General features: G+C 36.0%; 1 protein-coding gene across 1 annotated transcript in view; it reads left to right on the top strand.

The window, feature by feature from the left end:
- The window catches only part of HELLS (helicase, lymphoid specific), a 41,760-nt gene that overhangs the window by 3,839 nt on the left and 18,476 nt on the right, over positions 1 to 19,445 (top strand). The window contains exons 3-11 of the mRNA XM_027528885.1: positions 1,454 to 1,576; positions 6,371 to 6,427; positions 8,799 to 8,835; positions 8,925 to 8,989; positions 13,022 to 13,063; positions 16,652 to 16,876; positions 17,248 to 17,430; positions 18,021 to 18,164; positions 18,876 to 19,072. Of these exons, the coding sequence (XP_027384686.1) occupies positions 1,454 to 1,576; positions 6,371 to 6,427; positions 8,799 to 8,835; positions 8,925 to 8,989; positions 13,022 to 13,063; positions 16,652 to 16,876; positions 17,248 to 17,430; positions 18,021 to 18,164; positions 18,876 to 19,072 (1,073 nt within the window). The remainder of the gene's footprint in view (positions 1 to 1,453; positions 1,577 to 6,370; positions 6,428 to 8,798; positions 8,836 to 8,924; positions 8,990 to 13,021; positions 13,064 to 16,651; positions 16,877 to 17,247; positions 17,431 to 18,020; positions 18,165 to 18,875; positions 19,073 to 19,445) is intronic.

Raw genomic sequence — 19,445 nt, 5'->3', positions numbered from 1 at the left:
CTGACTGTTGGAATCATAGTAGTATATTGGTAATAGTAAAAGAAAAGCCATCCTAAAATAACTGCAAATAGTTTATGAGATACTAACAGATTATTTGCACAGAGAAGTTTATGGATGATTTTAAAAGAATTTTAATTTTCTTGTAATCCACATATATTACTTTCATTAGGTTTATTCTTTGATGTCTTATTGTCACTACTTTTGTAATAGAAAATAAATAATTTGTTTTGAAAGAAAAGTTAGATGATGTAACATCTGAGAAATACAAGCCAGTGTATAATGGTGTCTGGTTTATAAGGTCAAGCCTTAACCACTGAATTAAATTTATTTCACACACACACGTAGGAGTGGGATTGCTGGTTAGTAAGATTTGTACATATTCAACTCTTTCAGCCCACTTAATGCTTTTCTTTTGAGTTCAGATTACGGTATTTAGTTGGCCACTTATAAACTGGATTTGGCCTCTTCCTGTTAATGTAAATAAGGTTTTATTGGAACACAACTTTGGTTTATATATTTATTGTCTGTAACTGTTCAAAGGCAGATTTAAGTATTCACAGTACAAACCATATTGTGCTTAAATATTTAAATATTTGCCCTTTTGCCAAAAAAAGTTTGTGGATCATTGAACTATGCTATTTATTTGTTGCTTTTGTTTTCTCTCTTGTGCCTTCTGTTTACTTCTATTGCGACTTGAGAGATCCTCCTCAGCCACTAGAATGTTGCATACTTTTATAAATGAACAAATAGATAGTGTGTGACAGTAATATGAAAAGCAGAGTTTTGTAAACAGAAGTTGTACAGGGGTCAAAGATAAAGCTAAGAGATTGAGAATAAAAGGAACCTAAAAGGTAAGGGCAAATCTTGGGTAACAAAATACTGAGGAGAAAAGCAGCTTATAAGAAATTAGCAGTAGATTTAACTTGTTGAAGTGTTACAATATCGTATTTAAATTCTAAAACTAGATGTTCTAGTCTCTAGCTAATGAGGTTATCTTTTACTTCCAGTGCTCTTTCAAATAAAACTGGTATATAAAATTTTTCTTTTTCTGAAATCATTTAGTTTTTTAAAAACTTAATTTCAACTTGAATTAAATATTTACTTTCTAATTGTAATTTCAGACATTTTGAAAATGGGCCTTCAGTTTCGTAAATGCCAATAACCATGTTTTCAGTATCTGAAATTTCAATATTTTGGTAGCCAAGCTATTAATATATTTTACCAGATTGCCTATTGAACCCCAGAATCATTTTTTTTTTAGCGATTCTAGTTTTTTGTTTGAAGATATACATTTTTAGTAAGTGAATGTAATATTAGAAAAGTATTTTTATTAATTATAGGAAATATATTAAACCTGAAGTGCAGTTGTTTAGTCATCTTTGTTATGCATTATGCAGAAAGATCAATGTATGTCAGCAAACTTAATAATTATGGAAACTTTTTCTTTGGGTAGGCTCGCATGTCTTGGGATAGAGAGTCCGTGGACATTCGATATCGTAGACTTCAACATTTGCTTGAAAAAAGCAATATTTACTCCAAATTTTTATTGACTAAAATGGAACAGCAGCAGTTAGAGGTATGTACGCGTGATTGATTATAGTTAACAGCTTAAAAAAAAAAAAAAGCTTTATTGAGATATAAATTATATAAAATATAATGCACACATTTTAAAATTTAGAGTTAGGTAAGTTTTGACCTGTGTAATCCTCAGTACAGTCAAGATAAAGAACATTTCCATTACCCACAAAAGTTCTCTTCTGTCAGTGATCTCTCCTTCTGGCCCTAGACAACCACTGATTTCTGTTTGCTGTAGTTATAAATTGGTATTGATTTTTCTAGAATATTATACAAATGGAATCATAGGAAAAACATTCTTTTGGTGTCTCGCTTCTTTAGCTCAGCATACTTTTAAGATTCGCTTATATGTATTTATTTAATAGATCATTTTTATTCCTAAGAAGCATTCCATTGTATGAATAAACTAACATTTTTTAAATTTGCCTTTTGACTGATTTTTATTCTCTCCACTGATTTTTTTTGGATGCTAAAAATTTTGTATTTTATTTTGCTCAGTCCTTTTTTTTTTAATGTGTTATTGAAATGTAATTGATACACACAAAACTGTACGTATTTAAAATGTATACCCACGAAGCCACCACAACCGTGATAATGAACGTAACCATTAATTCCCCAAAATTCTTTCTGTCTCCTTTTTAATGAGATATAATTTACATAGAGCATTATTTTAATTTCAGGTGTACAGTGTAATGATTCAGTATTGCTGTATATTTCAAAATGATCCCCACAGTAAGTCTAGTTAATGTCACCATAGGGTGACATAGGTGTCACTAGGGTTCAAAATTTTTTTTTTCCTTACGATGCACACTTTTAAGATTGACTCTCTTAGCAACTTGCAAATATGCAGTAAGTATGGTGGCACACTGGTAAAGAATCTGCCTGCCAATGCAGAGACGCAGGAGATGCAGGTTTACGTCTGGGTTGGGAAGATCCCCTGGTAGGAAATGCCAACCCACTCCAGTATTCTTGCCTGGAAAATTCCATGAACAGAGGAGTCTGTCTGGTGGGCTGTATTCCATGGAGTAGCAGAGAGTAGGACACAACCGAGCATGCGGCACACACATTATTCACTGTGGTCATCATGCTGTGTAGTACATCCCCATGACGTGTGTATTTTATAACTGGAAATTTCTACCTTTTGACCCACCCGACCCTCCAACACTAATCTGTTCACTGTATCTGAGCTTTTTGTTTCTTTTTTAAAGATTCCACATGTGAGATTATATAATATTTATCTTTCTCTTTAATTTTACATAGTATAAGGCCCTCAGATCCATCCATATTGTCACAAATAGCAAGATTCAGTTCAGTTCAGTTGAGTCGCTCAGTCGTGTCCGACTCTTTGCGCCTCTGTGAATCACATTATGCCAGGCCTCCCTGTCCATCACCATCTCCTGGAGTTCACTCAAACTCAAGTCCATCGAGTCAGTGATGCCATCCAGCCATCTCATCCTCTGTCATCCCCTTTTCCTCCTGCCCCCAATCCCTCCCAGTATCAGAATCTTTTCTAATGAGTCAACTCTTCGCATGAGGTGGCCAAAGTACTGGAGTTTCAGCTTTCGCATCAGTCCTTCCAAAGAACACCCAGGACAGATCTCCTTTAGAATGGACTGGTTGGATCTCCTTGCAGTCCAGGGGACTCTCAAGAGTCTTCTCCAACACCACAGTTCAAAAGCATCAATTCTTCGGCACTCAGGTTTCTTCACAGTCCAACTCTCGCATCAATACATGACCACAGGAAAAACCATAGCCTTGACTAGATGGACCTTTGTTGGCAAAGTAATGTCTCTGCTTTTGAATATGCTATCTAGGTTGGTCATAACTTTTCTTCCAAGGAGTAAGCGTCTTTTAATTTCATGGCTGCAGTCACCATCTGCAGTGATTTTGGAGCCCCCCCCAAAAAATAAAGTCTGACACTGTTTCCACCGTTTCCCCATCTATTTCCCATGAAGTGGTGGGACTGGATGCCATGATCTTCATTTTCTGAATGTTGAGCTTTAAGCCAACTTTTTCACTCTTTCACTTTCATCAAGAGGCGTTTTAGTTCCTCTTCACTTTCTGCCATAAGGGTGGTGTCATCTGCATATCTGAGGTTATTGATATTTCTCCCGGCAATCTTGATTCCAGCTTGTGCTTCCTCCAGTCCAGCGTTTCTCATGATGTACTCTGCATAGAAGTTAAATAAGCAGGGTGACAATATACAGCCTTGACGTACTCCTTTTCCTATTTGGAACTAGTCTGTTGTTCCAAGTCCAGTTCTAACTTGCTTCCTGACCTGCATATAGGTTTCTCAAGAGGCAGGTCAGGTGGTCTGGTATTCCCATCTCTTTCAGAATTTTCCACATTTTGTTGTGATCCACACAGTCAAAGGCTTTGGTGTAGCTAATGTAGCAGAAGTAGATGTTTTTCTGGAACTCTCTTGCTTTTTTGATGATCCAGTGGATGTTGGCAATTTGATCTCTGGTTCCTCTGCCTTTCCTAAAACCAGCTTGAACATCTGGAAGTCTCGGTTTGTATTGCTGAAGCCTGGCTTGGAGAATTTTGAGCATTACTTCATTCGCGTGTGAGATGAGTACAATTGTGCGGTAGTCTGAGCATTCTTTGGCATTGCTTTTCTTTGGGATTGGAATGAAAACTGACCTTTTCCAGTCCTGTGGCCACTGCTGAGTTTTCCAAATTTGCTGGCAGATTGAGTGCAGCACTTTCACAGCATCATCTTTCAGGATTTGAAATAGCTCAACTGGAATGCCATCACCTCCACTAGCTTTGTTTGTAATGATGCTTTCTAAGGCCCGCTTGACTTCACATTCCAGGATGTCTGGCTCTAGGTGAGTGCTCATGCCATCGTGATTATCTGGGTCATGAAGATCTTTTTTGTACAGTTCTTCTGTGTATTCTTGCCACCTCTTCTTAATATCTTCTGCTTCTGTTAGGTCCATATCGTTTCTGTCCTTTATTGAGCCCATCTTTGCATGAAATGTTCCCTTAGTATCTCTTAATTTTCTTGAAGAGATCTCTAGTCTTTCCCATTCTGTTGTTTTCCTCTATTTCTTTGCATTGATCGCTGAGGAAGGCTTTCTTATCTCTTCTTGCTATTCTTTGGAACTCTGCATTCAGATGCTTATATCTTTCCTTTTCTCCTTTGCTTTTTGCTTCTCTTCTTTTCACAGCTATTTGTAAGGCCTCCCCAGACAGCCATTTTGGTTTTTTGCATTTCTTTTCCATGGGGAAAAAATAGCAGGATTAGATTCTTTTTTTATGGCTGAATTCTGCCCCCTTTTTAATTCTCTGCCATCCCTCACTTCCTGTCTTTCCTCATTTCCTGTCTTCTGATTTGTTTTCTGTAATTATAGGTTTGTCTGCATTTTCTGTTGGTGACAGGTTCTTTTAGCTTTTATGTTTGAAAAAGTCTTCATTTACCTTCAGTTTTAAAAGATTCTCTACAGGATGAAGAATGAGTTTTTCTTTAGTGCTTCCCCCACCCCCCCATGCAGTATTTTAATTATATTTCACTGCTTTCTAGCTTTCACTGTTTCTAAGAAAGCCTAAGTCTTTATGATGGCCAGAAGACCATAAGCAGTCTGGTTGCCTCTCTCAACCCCATTACCTTGCAGACCTTGTTCCAGGTGTGTTTCCTGCTTGGAACCCTCCTCTCAGTAGATTCCTGCCTGGCTTACTTCATTATCATCTTCAAGCTTTGGCTTAAATATTTTCCAATGAGACCTGCCCTGACAACCTTAAATAAAGTTACCTGACACCTCTTCCCTCATCTCATTTACCTTGTTTTGTTCTTCCCATTGCATTTATCATCTAAGACACTGTATAATTTATTTCTAAGTCTACTATAATATATAAAGATTTAAAAACTTGGGCTAATGTTAACACTACAATAAATCCTTTTGTCCCCATCATTCACAGTTGATGATTATCAATGAAGATTTTCCTACATTTGCTAAATTTTCTTTTTTCTTTGTTGGAGCCCTTTTCAAAACTATGATAAAAGGAAACAGAAAAACAAATACCAAGCTTAATGACTCCTAAGGCAAATACCCTTAACCACCTCTTGGAAATAATTTGAATCATTTTATGTCCTGCTTTTAAAACTTTGTTAGGGGGCTTTGGAACAGCTTCTAGTATAAGAATAACTTGGTCCGTCTTCTGAAAGTTTTTCTTGATGCTCTCTGTGTTAAGAGGCCTTTCACGTTTGGCTGATATGAATATGAACTGTTCCTGATCCCTTGTGAGCACAGAGATCCTTCTGCCTGCTTTCTAGTTGCTCTTTTTCTGGCCCTCAATTTCTCTACTCACACACTGATCAGTACTCAGCCTGAGCGTGCCACTGCAGATCTTCAGAGCTTCTTTTGTATGTTGCTTTCTCCCCTCTGGTACTTTGACCCTGGTTTGCCAGCTCCTCTGAGTTTTGCACTCTGTCTTCTCAACGCAGACTTCTGAGCTCTACTTGGGTTCCCCCTCCATTGTTTGCACTTGGACATTGCCTCCAGGCAGTAAGCTTAGTAGTCTGAAGATTCACCTAGTTTGTTTCCCTTTTGTCAGTGTTCACTGTCCTTTGCTGCATGATGAAAAGTTGCTGAAAACCATTGGTATGTTTTATCTGGATTTTAGTTGCTTAAGGCAGGAAATCTGTTTCCTATTCGTAAAAAGCTTAAAGCTCAAGTTTTTGTTTTTTTAATTTTTGTATACAGTTTCTTCATTGTGAGCTTAAGTTATTTGAGATATGTGTTTCATACTTTGCATTTTCCACTTTTGACACTAAGAAAAAATTATCTTGTAGGAGCAGAAGAAGAAAGAGAAACTGGAGAGAAAAAAGGAATCCTTGAAAGTTACGAAGGTAATAAATAGTAAGCTAGAATATTTTATATACGTTACCTTAGATATTGAAGACATCCTCTTGTATTTTGACTCTTGATCAACTTTTTAACTTTAACCTTCTTTATCTGATAGCCCTTCTTTGTTGGTTGCATAGAAACATGTAAAATCTGTTTCTCAGTATCTTAGATATGGAAGGAGAGATAAACTGTGACCTTTAATTTCTTATCCTGTGGACTGTATTTCATAGTAGCAAAATGTCACTTTATAATCTCAGGAAAAATCTACAAATATTTTATACCTCAAGGCATTTTATAAGTGGCTAGCTCTTTTGGAGCCTGTAATGATTGCTCTTCTTCATGCCTCTAACCTCATTATGTCAACTTGGAACCATACCAGTAATTTAAATTTGTATCTTGTACATAGCTGTAGCAGTGGAACCAAAACTGGAGTAGATAGCATTTCAGATAGAGCATCCATTTAGGGATAGCCTGAATTTTAGATGTGATCTTTTGGAGGAATATGTTTTAATTTTTTTTAACCTGAGGTTTTTTATGCCATATTGATAGGAATTGTACAAACAACACTTGTGCTAGTGAAAAGAGAAATAATATGGGTAACCACTGTTGAGTACTTACTATGTGCCAGGTGTTGTTCTAAACTTTACATGTCTTAATTCTCAAAGTAGCTCTTTTGGGTAGAGATCCTATTACCCACATTTTATGTATAAAGAAGCTGATGCCTCATTATTCATAGATTCCATATTTTCCAGTTAGCGTACTTGCTATAATTTGTTACCCCAACATCAGTACCCATGTTTTTGTGGCCATTCACAGACATGTGCATGTGCGGAATGGCAAAAAATTTGAGTCTCTCTATAAGTAACATTCCCAGCTGAGGTCAAAGCTATCTGCCTTATTTAAGCTGTCACAGTGTAAACAAGTGTCCTTCTTGTGTCTGTAATGTCATGATTTTTGTATTTTTGTGGTTTTGGTGATTTAAAAGACTGTCAGTTACATTGTGCTGAAGTGCTGCCTAGTGTTTCTTATGTAAGAGGACTGTGATGTGCCTTATGGAGAAAATATATCTGTTAGATAAGCTTCCTTCATGTGTGAGTTAAATTGCTCTTGGCTTTGAGTTCAGTGTTAATCAGCATATGTTTTAAATGAGCTGTCTTTAAATAGTACTGTATGTTTATATACATGAACAGGGTTATGTATTGATCAGTTAATGAAGATGTGCTTGCAGGAACCTAAACCTGTGTTTCTTCTAGATGCACTGATTCGGTATTCACTAATTCAGTATTCATGGTGACTTTATAGAACTCAGCTATTGTGAATGAGAATTGACTAAGTTTGAAGATCACATAGCTAATAAATAGTAACCTAGGATTTGATCCTAGGATTAATTTCAGACTCCACACTTAATTTCTACCCCAAACTGCCTTTGTTAGGAAAATGCTAATAGGAAATATCAAATGCTAATATCAAAATGCTAATAGGAAAAATAAGGAGGGTATCTAAATCCAGTTACTTGATTGTTAGTGTAGTTAGTGGTGATGTTAAAGTACATAGCAGGTAACTGTACAACAAAAGCAATTGTGGAAAACTGATACTTGACTCAGTTGCTAATTCCAGGGACTTATTTTGGGTTTTTGAAGAATATACTTATAATTTTACTGGCTTAACCAACCATTTACACTGTATTCTTCAACCTGTTGCTTTAAAACAGTCTTTACTTTCACCAAGCTAACTTTTTATACCAGGTTTTGGGGTTTTTTCCTTTTATTCTAAAGGTGTCAGCCATCATATTCTGTCTATTCCATTTCATTATTCTCTTGGTATTTTCCTTTTTAATCCTTTAAATCTTTTACTTCATTTTTATATTTACCTTCTTTGTTATTTTTATTTTTCATGCATGTTGTCTACCTATTCTTTTCCAGCTCTCATTTTGAGACACTTTTTGAATGTCTCTTCATTTCTTTTATCTCTTTTCCATTGGTTTTTCTCTTTGATAATCTTTTTTCAGTTGTATTTAACTTACAAATTATACTGAAATGAGTACTTCTTCCATACCATACCCATTGAGTATCTTTAGCATAAACACAAAGAAGAGATGTACATGGTAATTACAAAATAAAAATGCCTCTGTTTAATTTTGAAATTTGTCTTACATGGAAGAAAATGGAGGGAAGTAGAGCTTTGGGAAAAAGTAGAGAGTTACAAACAAGTTGTAGTAGAGAAATAAAGAAAAAGGTTACCTTTTAGTAAGCATGACAGTGAAGAGTTCTGGATTTGGTTCAACTGCAAGGAAAGTTTACTTAATCGGTGCCTTAAAACTTGTAATACCATAGAAGTTTTGGGAAAATAATAGTCTAAATCCTTGTTTTGTAGGATAAAAATTCCATTGATGCAAGTGAGGAGAATGCAGGTAAATTTCTTTGTTATAGTTTTTAAGAATATGTGTTTATATTTTCTGCTTAAATTACTATAAAAACTAAAATGGTGTTGTTTTTTTAGTCATAAAAAAGAAGAGAGGAAGAGAAGATGAATCATACAATATTTCAGAGGTCATGTCAAAAGAGGTAAAAATAAAGGGGGAAGGACAAATAAGGTTTTATGTTGTGTATAACCTATGTGATATTGATAACTATTACTTGAAGGTATACTGATAACTGATATTTACCTGTCTTTTCAGCCAGTTAAGTGTTTTAGGAAAGAAGATAGTACCATCTTCCTGTCTGTTAAAGGAGCATGAGCTTGGCCTAGTGAGAAATTATAACTTCTTACAACCTCAAAACTGTATCTTAAGAAAGATTGTTAGGGAGCTAAAACCATAAACTAATTTTTAAAGCCATTTTTGTTTTCACCTTCTCACTTAGTACCTCATTAAATAAAAATTAAAGAATATCTTTAATTACAACAAACCCTAAATATCCCTTAAGCATAATATATCACATTCTTAATATTAACAAAAATTCTAACTTTATGATCTGCTCTACTTTTCTTTTATCTGAAAGTATAACTTCACATCTTCATAAAGTATAAAGTTTAACATAATACTTACCTTTTTAAAAAAGTTTATTTATTTATTTTGGCTGTGTTGGGTGTTTACTGTTGTGCAGGCCTTTCTCTAGTTTCTGTGTGTGGGCTTCTCACGCAGTGGCTTGTCTTGTGGGACACCGGCTCTAAGGTGTGTGGGCTTCAGTAGTTGCAGTTCCCAGGCTCTAGAGCACAGGCTCAGTAGTTGTGGCAATTGCTCAGCCGCATGTGGCGTCTTCCTGGACCAGGGACTGAACCTGTGTCTCCTGCATTGGTAGGCAGATTCTTCACCACTGAGCCACAGGGAAGCCCCATAATACTTGTCTTTACTCTCAGGTATACTCTTTGTTTTCCCTTCTTTCCCCATTTAAAAATAATACTCAGGACCCACTTGATTTGTTGTGGAACATACTAAGACTGCAGTGAAAAACACTTAATAATAGTGAAAACACTATTAATGAGATTAACACATCCCTTGATGTGAAGTGGGCTTCCCTTGTGACTCAGCGGTGAGGAATCCGCCTGCCAGTGCAGACGATGCAGGTTTGACCTCTGGGTCGGGAAGATCCCCCTGGAAAAGGAAATGGCAACCCATTCCAGTATTCTTGCCAGGAAAAATCCCACGGACAGAGGAGCCTGGAGGGCTACAGTCGACGGGGTTGCCAAAGAGTCAGACACAACTTAGTTACTAAATGACAACATTGATGTGAACCAGGAAATGTTTGACTTTACTCCCTCCTCTTTTAGTATAAAAGGAGCCTGAATTCTAACTCAGGCAAGATGGTTCTTTTGGGGCAGGAGCCCACCATCATCCTGGTTTCTTGGTTTTATGAATAAAGTTGTTATTCCTTGCCCCAACAGCTCTTCTCTCAATTATTCGCCTGTTGTGCAGCAAGCAGTATGAACTTAGACTCAGTAATGTAATCACTCTGTTTGCCTTAGCATTTATCCAGTGAGAAATATTTGGAAGGAAGTAGTTAAATATAATTGGATAATTGGAAAATGCTATTGAGCGTATAGAGGGGTGCTTAACTCAAGCCTGAGTTTCATAAAGGTTTCATCTAGGAAGTTGAGACTTGAGGGATAAAAATTAAGTCATGTAAAGGTGGTGGGGGCAGGTTAATAGGAATAATAAGATATAGGGAAGATACTGGGGATGTGTTATAGGAAGAGATGATAATCTTTAACAAATGTCCAGAGGCAGGAGAGTTCCTGGAAAGTTCAAAAAATTTAAAAAGAAATTATATTTGGCTCTAGTTTATGAACAGAAGAGTGGTATAGGATGAAGCTGTAGAGGTAAGCGGCATCAGGAGTTTAGGAAGTTTAATTTCTAACAAGAATACTTCATAGTTGCTATTGTTTTGATTCATTCACAAATTGTTATCCAAAAAGGTTCATCTCAGCTAGCCATTTTAAAAGACAACTCTTCTATCTGTTCTCTATATAAAATCTCTTTAGCCTTAAAATATGAATATCTATATTTATATGATACTTTACATACACATGAAACATACACATGTATGTATATATGTGCTATCAGCCACACCTGTCCTTTTATTCTCTTGTGTATCTCAAATTTGAGATATGCTTAAAATTTCTTGAATGTATCATTCTGTTTTATCCACTTTAGCCTCTGCACATGCTATCCTAGAATTTAATTCTGTCTTTAATTATTATGCCCTGATAACAACTTTTTCAGAAAATTTGATATATTGTTTTCCTAAGTCACTAGGTTCATTGTCTCTATACCCTTAGCATCTAGTAGGTACTTCAAAATCAGAACACTTTTATTCTTTATTTTTAATGTATTTGTCTTTGCCTCTTGATCAGGATTGCATATTCAGGTCTCTAATCCAGAGAGAGGTCTAAAGTGGCCTGGAGTTAGGATTTTAATACATTTGGAAGTGACTCCTTGAATAATGGTGGTAACCATAGCTTGACTCTAGAGCAGAGTTTTGAAAACTTTTTCTGTCAAAGGCTAGATAATAAACATTTTATGACTTTGAATAGTTTTGTGGGTAACTCACCCTGAACTTTGCCGTTGTATCCAGAAAATAGTCACAGACAAATTGTAAACCAATGAGCCTGACTTTTTTTCTAATTAAACTTTAGACATTTATAAAAACAGGTTGCTGGCTAGAGTTGGTCCATGGGTTATAGTTTGCCTTTTTACTAGAGGACTGTGTGGATTTGGACTTAAGAAAAACTTCAACTAAGAAAAAAAACAAAGTTGAAAATTTGGGAGTAAATATTCCAGTTTTTAAGTGCTGCTCACGAATTCAGGATTTTATGCCATGGGCCTACTTTTGTCTCATGTTTGATTCCTCTGTATGAGCCTTATCCCCATTTCCTGGCATAAAATCAGAACAAGAGTAAATGTTGAAGAAATAAATGAATGGACCATCAGATCAGATCAGATCAGTTGCTGAGTCGTGTCCAACTCTTTGCGACCCCATGAATCGCAGCGTGCCAGGCTGTCCCTCACCAATTCCTGGAGTTCACTCAGACTCATGTCCATCGAGTCAGTGATGCCATCCAGCCATCTCATCCTCTGTTGTCACCTTCTCCTCCTGCCCCCAATCCCTCCCAGCATCAGAGTCTTTTCCAATGAGTCAACTCTTCGCATGAGGAGGCCAAAGTACTGGAGTTTCAGCTTTAGCATCATTCCTTCCAAAGAAATCCCAGGGCTGATCTCCTTCAGAATGGACTGGTTGGATCTCCTTGCAGTCCAAGGGACTCTCAAGAGTCTTCTCCAACACCACAGTTCAAAAGCATCAATTCTTCGGCGCTCAGCCTTCTTCACTCTCACATCCATACATGACCACAGGAAAAACCATAGCCTTGACTAGACGAAACTTTGTTGGCAAAGTAATGTCTCTGCTTTTGAATATGCTATCTAGGTTGGTCATAACTTTCCTTCCAAGGAGTAAGTGTCTTTTAATTTCATGGCTGCAGTCACCATCTGCAGTGATTTTGGAGCCCAGAAAAATAAAGTCTGACACTGTTTCCACTGTTTCCCCATCTATTTCCCATGAAGTGGTGGGACCAGATGCCATGATCTTCATTTTCTGAATGTTGCACTTTAAGCCAACTTTTTCACTCTCCACTTTCATTTTCATCAAGAGGCTTTTGAGTTCCTCTTCACTTTCTGCCCTAAGGGTGGTGTCACCTGCATATCTGAGGTTATTGATATTTCTCCCGGCAATCTTGATTCCAGCTTGTGTTTCTTCCAGTCCAGCGTTTCTCATGATGTACTCTGCATATAAGTTAAATAAACAGGATGACAATATACAGCCTTGACAAACTCCTTTTCCTATTTGGAACCAGTTTGTTGTTCCATGTCCAGTTCTAACTGTTGCTTCCTGACCTGGATACACATTTCTCAAGAGGCAGATCAGGTGGTCTGGTATTCCCAACTCTTTCAGAATTTTCCACAGTTTATTGTGATCCACACAGTCAAAGGCTTTGGCATAGTCAATAAAGCAGAAATAGATGTTTTTCTGGAACTCTCTTGCTTTTTCTATGATCCAGTGGATATAATCATTGTTATTTTGTTTGTTTTCTCATTGTTTTAGGAAATTTTGTCTGTGGCCAAGAAAAATAAAAAGGAGAATGAGGTAAGAGATTTATAAGAGAGATATATTTATAAAAGAGAAATTTAGGAGTCATATTTGTGTCCCTGATCATTAGTGTTTTTTTTTCTCTTAATCACCAGTGTACATTTTTTTCTCACTAGTTATCCTATAGCATGCTTCTTTCTTATCTATCCACTTTAGTCTATTATATGTTCTTTAATGTGTAAATATTAATTTTTGAGTCTTTGAGAGTGTGGCAAAGATGCAGGTAACTGTAACTGTATGCATAAATACATTCCACATTTATATATTCCACAGCTTGTGGAAGTCCCTGGGGATACTTCAGTCTTGTTTCTGGCCTTCCAAGATTTTCTTTGGTTTTGTTTGAGAAGGCTTATTTCTATCCCCACCCCCAAACCCTCATTTTATGTAGAGAGATGCCTTATGACCTTGGAATTTACTATCCAAGGCTCTATACTTACAGTTTTTTTTTCTTTCTTCAGTATGAGGTTTGGTTTATGATGCAGTTGCAACCAATTATGTTAAATGTAAATAAAATTAAGCATTTTTTTTATAAGTCTTAGATGTATTTTAAAAGATAAAGTACAATCTAATCTTCTATCACAATTTACTCTGGAATTGCCCACACTTTGTAATGTATAATAAATAACATACTGATCTTGTGTTCATTCTGATAAGTTTTGTTAAGTGTATATCTGTGTAACTATCATCCAAATCAAAATTTTAGCACCTTTTCATTATGGTAGAAGGATCTCTGGTATCCTTGCCAGTCATTTGCCCACCCCTATTTTCTGTTGCTTTTCATTCACTGTGGCTGATAATCATTGATGTTGTTTTGTTACTAGTAGGTTTTTTATTGCTGAGTAGTAGTCTGTCAAGTATTATAATGTCTTTATCTATTCTCTTCATGAGCTTTTAGATTGTTTCCATTTTGTAACTATTCTGGATGAGGCGGCTGTGATAACTTCTGTAAAGATCTTTGTGTGGACATGTTTTCATATTTTTTTGATGGGATTCGGGAGCCTGGTGGGCTGCTGTCTATGGGGTTGCACAGAGTCGGACACAACTGAAGCAACTTAGCAGCAGCAGTAGCAGTAGGAATGGAATTGTTGGATCATTATGGTAAATGAAGTTCAACTTTATAAGAAGGTAGAGCTCTTTTCTGAAAGTGAACCCACCGTTTTATTCTCACTCAGTTCAGTTCAGTTGCTCAGTCCTGTCCGACTCTTTGCGACCACATAAATTGCAGCATACCGGGCCTCCCTGTCCCATCACCAACTCCTGGAGTTCACCCAAACCCATGTCCATTGAGTTGGTGATGCCATCCAACCATCTTGTCCTCTGTCATCCCGTTCTCCTCCTGCCCTCAATCTTTCCCAGCATCAGGGTCTTTTCAAATGAGTCAGCTCTTCACATCAGGTGGCCAAAGTATTGGAGTTTCAGCTTCAACATCAGTCCTTCGAATAAATATTCAGGACTGATCTCCTTTAGAATGGACTGGTTGGATCTCCTTGTAGTCCAAGGGACTCTCAAGAGTCTTCTCCAACACCACAGTTCAAAAGCATCAATTCTTTGGCGCTCAGCTTTCTTCACAGTCCAACTCTCACATCCATACATGACTACTGGAAAAACCATAGCTTTGACTAGACGAACCTTTGCTGGCAAAGTAATGTCTCTGCTTTTTAATATGCTGTCTAGGTTGGTCATAAGTTTCCTTCCAAGGAGTAAGCGTCTTAATTTCATGGCTGCAGTCGCCATCTACAGTGATTTTGGAGCCCCCCAAAAAAGTCAGCCACTGTTTCCCCATCTATTTGCCATGAAGTGATGGAACCAGATATCATGATCTTAGTTTTCTGAATGTTGAGCTTTAAGCCAACTTTTTCACTCTCCTCTTTCATTTTCATCAAAAGGCTCTTTAGTTCTTCACTTTCTGCCATAAGGGTAGTGTCATCTACATATCTGAGGTTATTGATATTTCTCCCAGCAGTCTTGATTCCAGCTTGTGCTTCCTCCAGCCCAGTGTTTCTCATGATGTACTTTGCATATAAGTTAAATAATCAGGGCGACAATATACAGCCTTGACATACTCCTTTTCCTATTTGGAAGCAGTCTGTTGTTCCATGTCCAGTTCTAACTGTTGCTTCCTGACTCTCCATTAGTACTGTATAGGAGTTTGAATTCATATCATTGCCAGCATTTCATGTCATTAGTCTTTTTAACCTTAGCCGTGAAATGAATTTCATGTAGTTTTATATTGTATTTTCTTAATTACTAATGTAGAGTTAATTTTTGTGTTTGTAATGGCTGTTAATGTGTTTTCTTTTGTAAAGTTTCTGTTTATATCTTTTGCCCAGTTATTGGGTTATTTGTATTTTTGTTGATACATGAGTTCTGATTGTTGTCAGATACATATACTGTATTTTCTTTCTGTTCCTGGCTTGCTTACTCAATTTCTTAATGATATCTTTTTTTAGTGATATCTTTTAATAAGCAGAAAATTTTAAATTTTGTAATAGTCCAAATCATTACTTTTTTCCTTTTGATGGTTAGTACTCTTTTTGTCTTGTATAAGAAGTATTTGTCTATCACAAGGTTATCAAGGTTTGTGATAACCTTGTGAAAATTTATCACAAGTTTCACCACTCCATACATAAAATCTGTGATGAAATGATATACCTAAACATCAAACCAAGAACCAAACACAAACCTTGTGATAAATTTTCACAAGGTTATTCTCTGTTTTCTTCTGAAAGCTTTATGGTTCTTGGTTTGATGTTTAGGTATATCATTTCATCATAGATTTTATGTATGGAGTGGTGAAACTCAAGCTCCCTATATTTCCAGTTGAATATTCAGTTGTTGGCATCATTTATAGGACTTCATTTGAATTGACTTAATCCTTGTTTTCATATTCTTAAAATGGAATTTGGTCATAGCTAACCAATGAAGTCTACCTTTGGTCATAAATTGGTGCTGTGTCACAGATAAATTGACACTCTTTAAGTTTGATACAGTTTTAAACTATATTTACCTTGTCCCTTTCCCTGCAGTGAAGGTAATTACTTACAGAAAGTAAAAAAATTTTATATTCTTGAACGGAACTAACTATAGATTTTTATTCAACATGTGAAATGATCTTCACAGTGATTCAGTTCAGTTCAGTTGCTCAGTCACGTCCGACTCTTTGCGACCCCATGAATCACAGCACGCCAGGCCTCCCTGTCCATCACCAACTCCCGGAGTTCACCCACACTCATGTCCATCGAGTCAGTGATGCCATCCAGCCATCTCATCCTGTGTCGTCCCCTTCTCCTGCCCCCAATCCTTCCCAGCATCAGTCTTTTCCAATGAGTCAACTCTTTTCATGAGGTGGCCGAAGTATTGGAGTTTCAGCTTCAGCATCAGTCCTTCCAGGGAACACCCAGGACTGATCTCCTTTAGGATGGACTGGTTGGATCTCCTTGCAGTCCAGGGGACTCTCAAGAGTCTTCTCCAACAGCACAGTTCATTATGTTACTGCAATTTTGATTAGTAGTTACATTTTCTGATTAATGGAAGGTAGCAGCATAATTATGTATTAAACTTTTATCTGAACTTTTTTCTTTACAGGATGAGAGCTCCTCTTCTAATATGTGTGTAGAAGATCTTCAGAAAAATAAAGATTCAAATAGTAAAATTAAAGATAGATTATCTCAAACGGTTAGGCAAAATACGAAATTCTTTTTTGACCCTGTTCGGAAATGTAACGGACAGCCAGTACCCTTTCAGCAACCAAAACACTTCACGGGAGGAGTGATGCGGTGGTACCAAGTGGAAGGCATGGAATGGCTTAGGGTAATACAGCCTCAATTTTGATTCAAGATATTGTTTCACTATTTAATAACCTATTAATATGATATAACACAACTTGAGCTGTTCCTCCTGTGTTTCACTATTATATATAAGACATGTATTGCTGTGTAAATACTTATTTTCTAATTTATTTACCCAGAGTAAGTTTTTGAAAGTGAAAATTTATCTTATTCAAGGCTACCAACATTTTTATGGCTTTGGAAACCAAGTTCACACAGTGTTTTTATAACTTAAAGTGTGAATATGTCAGTCTCATCATAATTATCCTCTTTGGATTAAAGGAAGAAATAAACTGCTGATTCAATAGATGTTTATATCAGCATTCAAATAGAGTGTATGTTATTTTTGTCCAGATGCTTTGGGAAAATGGAATTAACGGTATTTTAGCAGATGAAATGGGATTGGGGAAGACAGTTCAGTGCATTGCTACAATTGCATTGATGATTCAGAGAGGTGTACCTGGACCTTTTCTCGTCTGTGGCCCTTTGTCTACACTTCCTAACTGGATGGCTGAATTCAAAAGATTTACACCAGAAGTAAGACATGCTTCCTTTTGTTAAATATATTATCATTACAAATATTTTATTATTTTGTTGCCTGAATTAAGTTATAGATCTCATTATAATTATGTTGATTTCTGTGTCTACATCTTATTTAACCTATCTTTCAATATCAGCAATACCTTCTGTAAGTTTATATAGAATACGTATTAGTAATCTCAGAAATCTTGCCTGACATATCCCTGGGTGATTTGTAGTGCATTGAATACTTTGACCCACCTGAGACAGACCTTGGTAGAATTTATTTTTTAATTCTATTCATCCTTAATATAATGTTTTCCTTCCATATGTGTTTTAGCCACATCTTTGCCTTAGGAGAAGTACACATTCCAGAAATAACTTTGCCATTTCTTTCACTTTACACTTGATTTGTTTTTGTGGCCCTTTTTATCCTCCCACTGTAGCCCAGCAATTAAAATTGGTTGACTATTTTATTATAGAAAGATAGAACTAAAGTTAAATTATGTTTTTTCTCTCAGAAATGTTTAACTTCATATTTTCCAAATTGTTGTTATTTATATTTTGTTCTAAAGTTTGTTACCAATCAATCTAATAAAATATTTTAGATTCCTACTATGTTATATCACGGGACCCAGCAAGAGCGTCGGATATTGGTAAAGCATATTCACGAACGGAAAGGGACACTACAGATTCATCCTGTGGTGATCACTTCATTTGAGATAGCCATGAGAGACCGAACTACATTACAGGTACGAATGGTCTTATTGGAGTCTTTGTAATCCATAAATCACATTTCTGAAAATTTATTATCACCTTCCAGTAGCATTGGTTCAATTTTTTTTTTTCTAATGGAATAGATTACATTGGGTATATTCCTTTAGAACCTAGAGGTTTATATTAACCAAAAGATTGAGATGAAGATTGTAGTCTGTAACAGGAAAATTAAAGCCTTTGGCACTTAAATCTTGGTAGCCACAACACCATTTAAATAATTTTTATCTCTTTTCCTTTTTTTTTTTTAATTTTTTTTTTTCGCTATGATGAAAATTCTACTGCCATTTAATGTTTCAGAGCATATAGAACTAACAAAGTCTTTCAGTTCCTTTTTTAGGACTCCAGGATAACACTAATTAAAACTTGACAAAGCATTAGAAAGGAAAACTACAGACTACTTTGCCTAAAGAATGTGAATGGAAAATTCTTAAATACATAACAGCAGGTGGACTTTATTAGTTCAAGACCAAGTGAGGACTGTTTTAGGAATACAAGTATAGTTTCAGAAAATCTAACTTACTCTCTTAGTAGATCAGAGGAAAACATGATTATCTCAATAGATACAGAAATACCATTCAATAAAATTGGACATTCATTCCTAATAAAGTGGTTTTGTTTTTACAATTGCTTTTAGGAGAAATTGTGAGACCATCGTATAAAATGTTTCCCCTGAATTCCTTTTCTAGAATTGCTATTGGAAATACTTAATAGTAGATGAAGGACACAGAATTAAGAACATGAAGTGCCGCCTAATTAGGGAGTTAAAACGATTCAATGCGGATAACAAACTTCTTTTGACTGGTACTCCTTTGCAGAACAATTTGTCAGAGCTTTGGTCATTGCTAAACTTTTTGCTGCCAGATGTATTTGATGACTTGAAAAGGTAGGTAAGCCAGTTATTTAATTATTGCCTGTGTTTTTCTAAAAGTCTCAAAATCTGTGTTCATAGATTAATTTCTTTCTTCTAGGTAGCTGGACTTTAATAATAGCTTTTGGCTAGTTCTTTGTAGTATATATATTCTCTATTTTTTTCTAGTTTTATTGAAAAATAATTGATATACATTACTGTATAAATTTAAGATGTACAGTATGATGGTTTGATTTACATATATTGTGAAGTGATTACCACAATAGGTTTAATTAAAATCCATCATCTCAAATAGATAGAATAAAAAGAAAAAGTTTTCCTCCTTGTGATGAGAACTCGTAAGATCTATTCTCTTAACGACTTTATGTGTGTCATAAAACCTTATTAG

Source organism: Bos indicus x Bos taurus, chromosome 26, assembly GCF_003369695.1.
Source record: "Bos indicus x Bos taurus breed Angus x Brahman F1 hybrid chromosome 26, Bos_hybrid_MaternalHap_v2.0, whole genome shotgun sequence".
NCBI lineage: Eukaryota > Metazoa > Chordata > Mammalia > Artiodactyla > Bovidae > Bos > Bos indicus x Bos taurus.
Note: the sequence above shows the minus strand (reverse complement) of the source record. Positions and strands in the feature narration are given on the sequence as shown.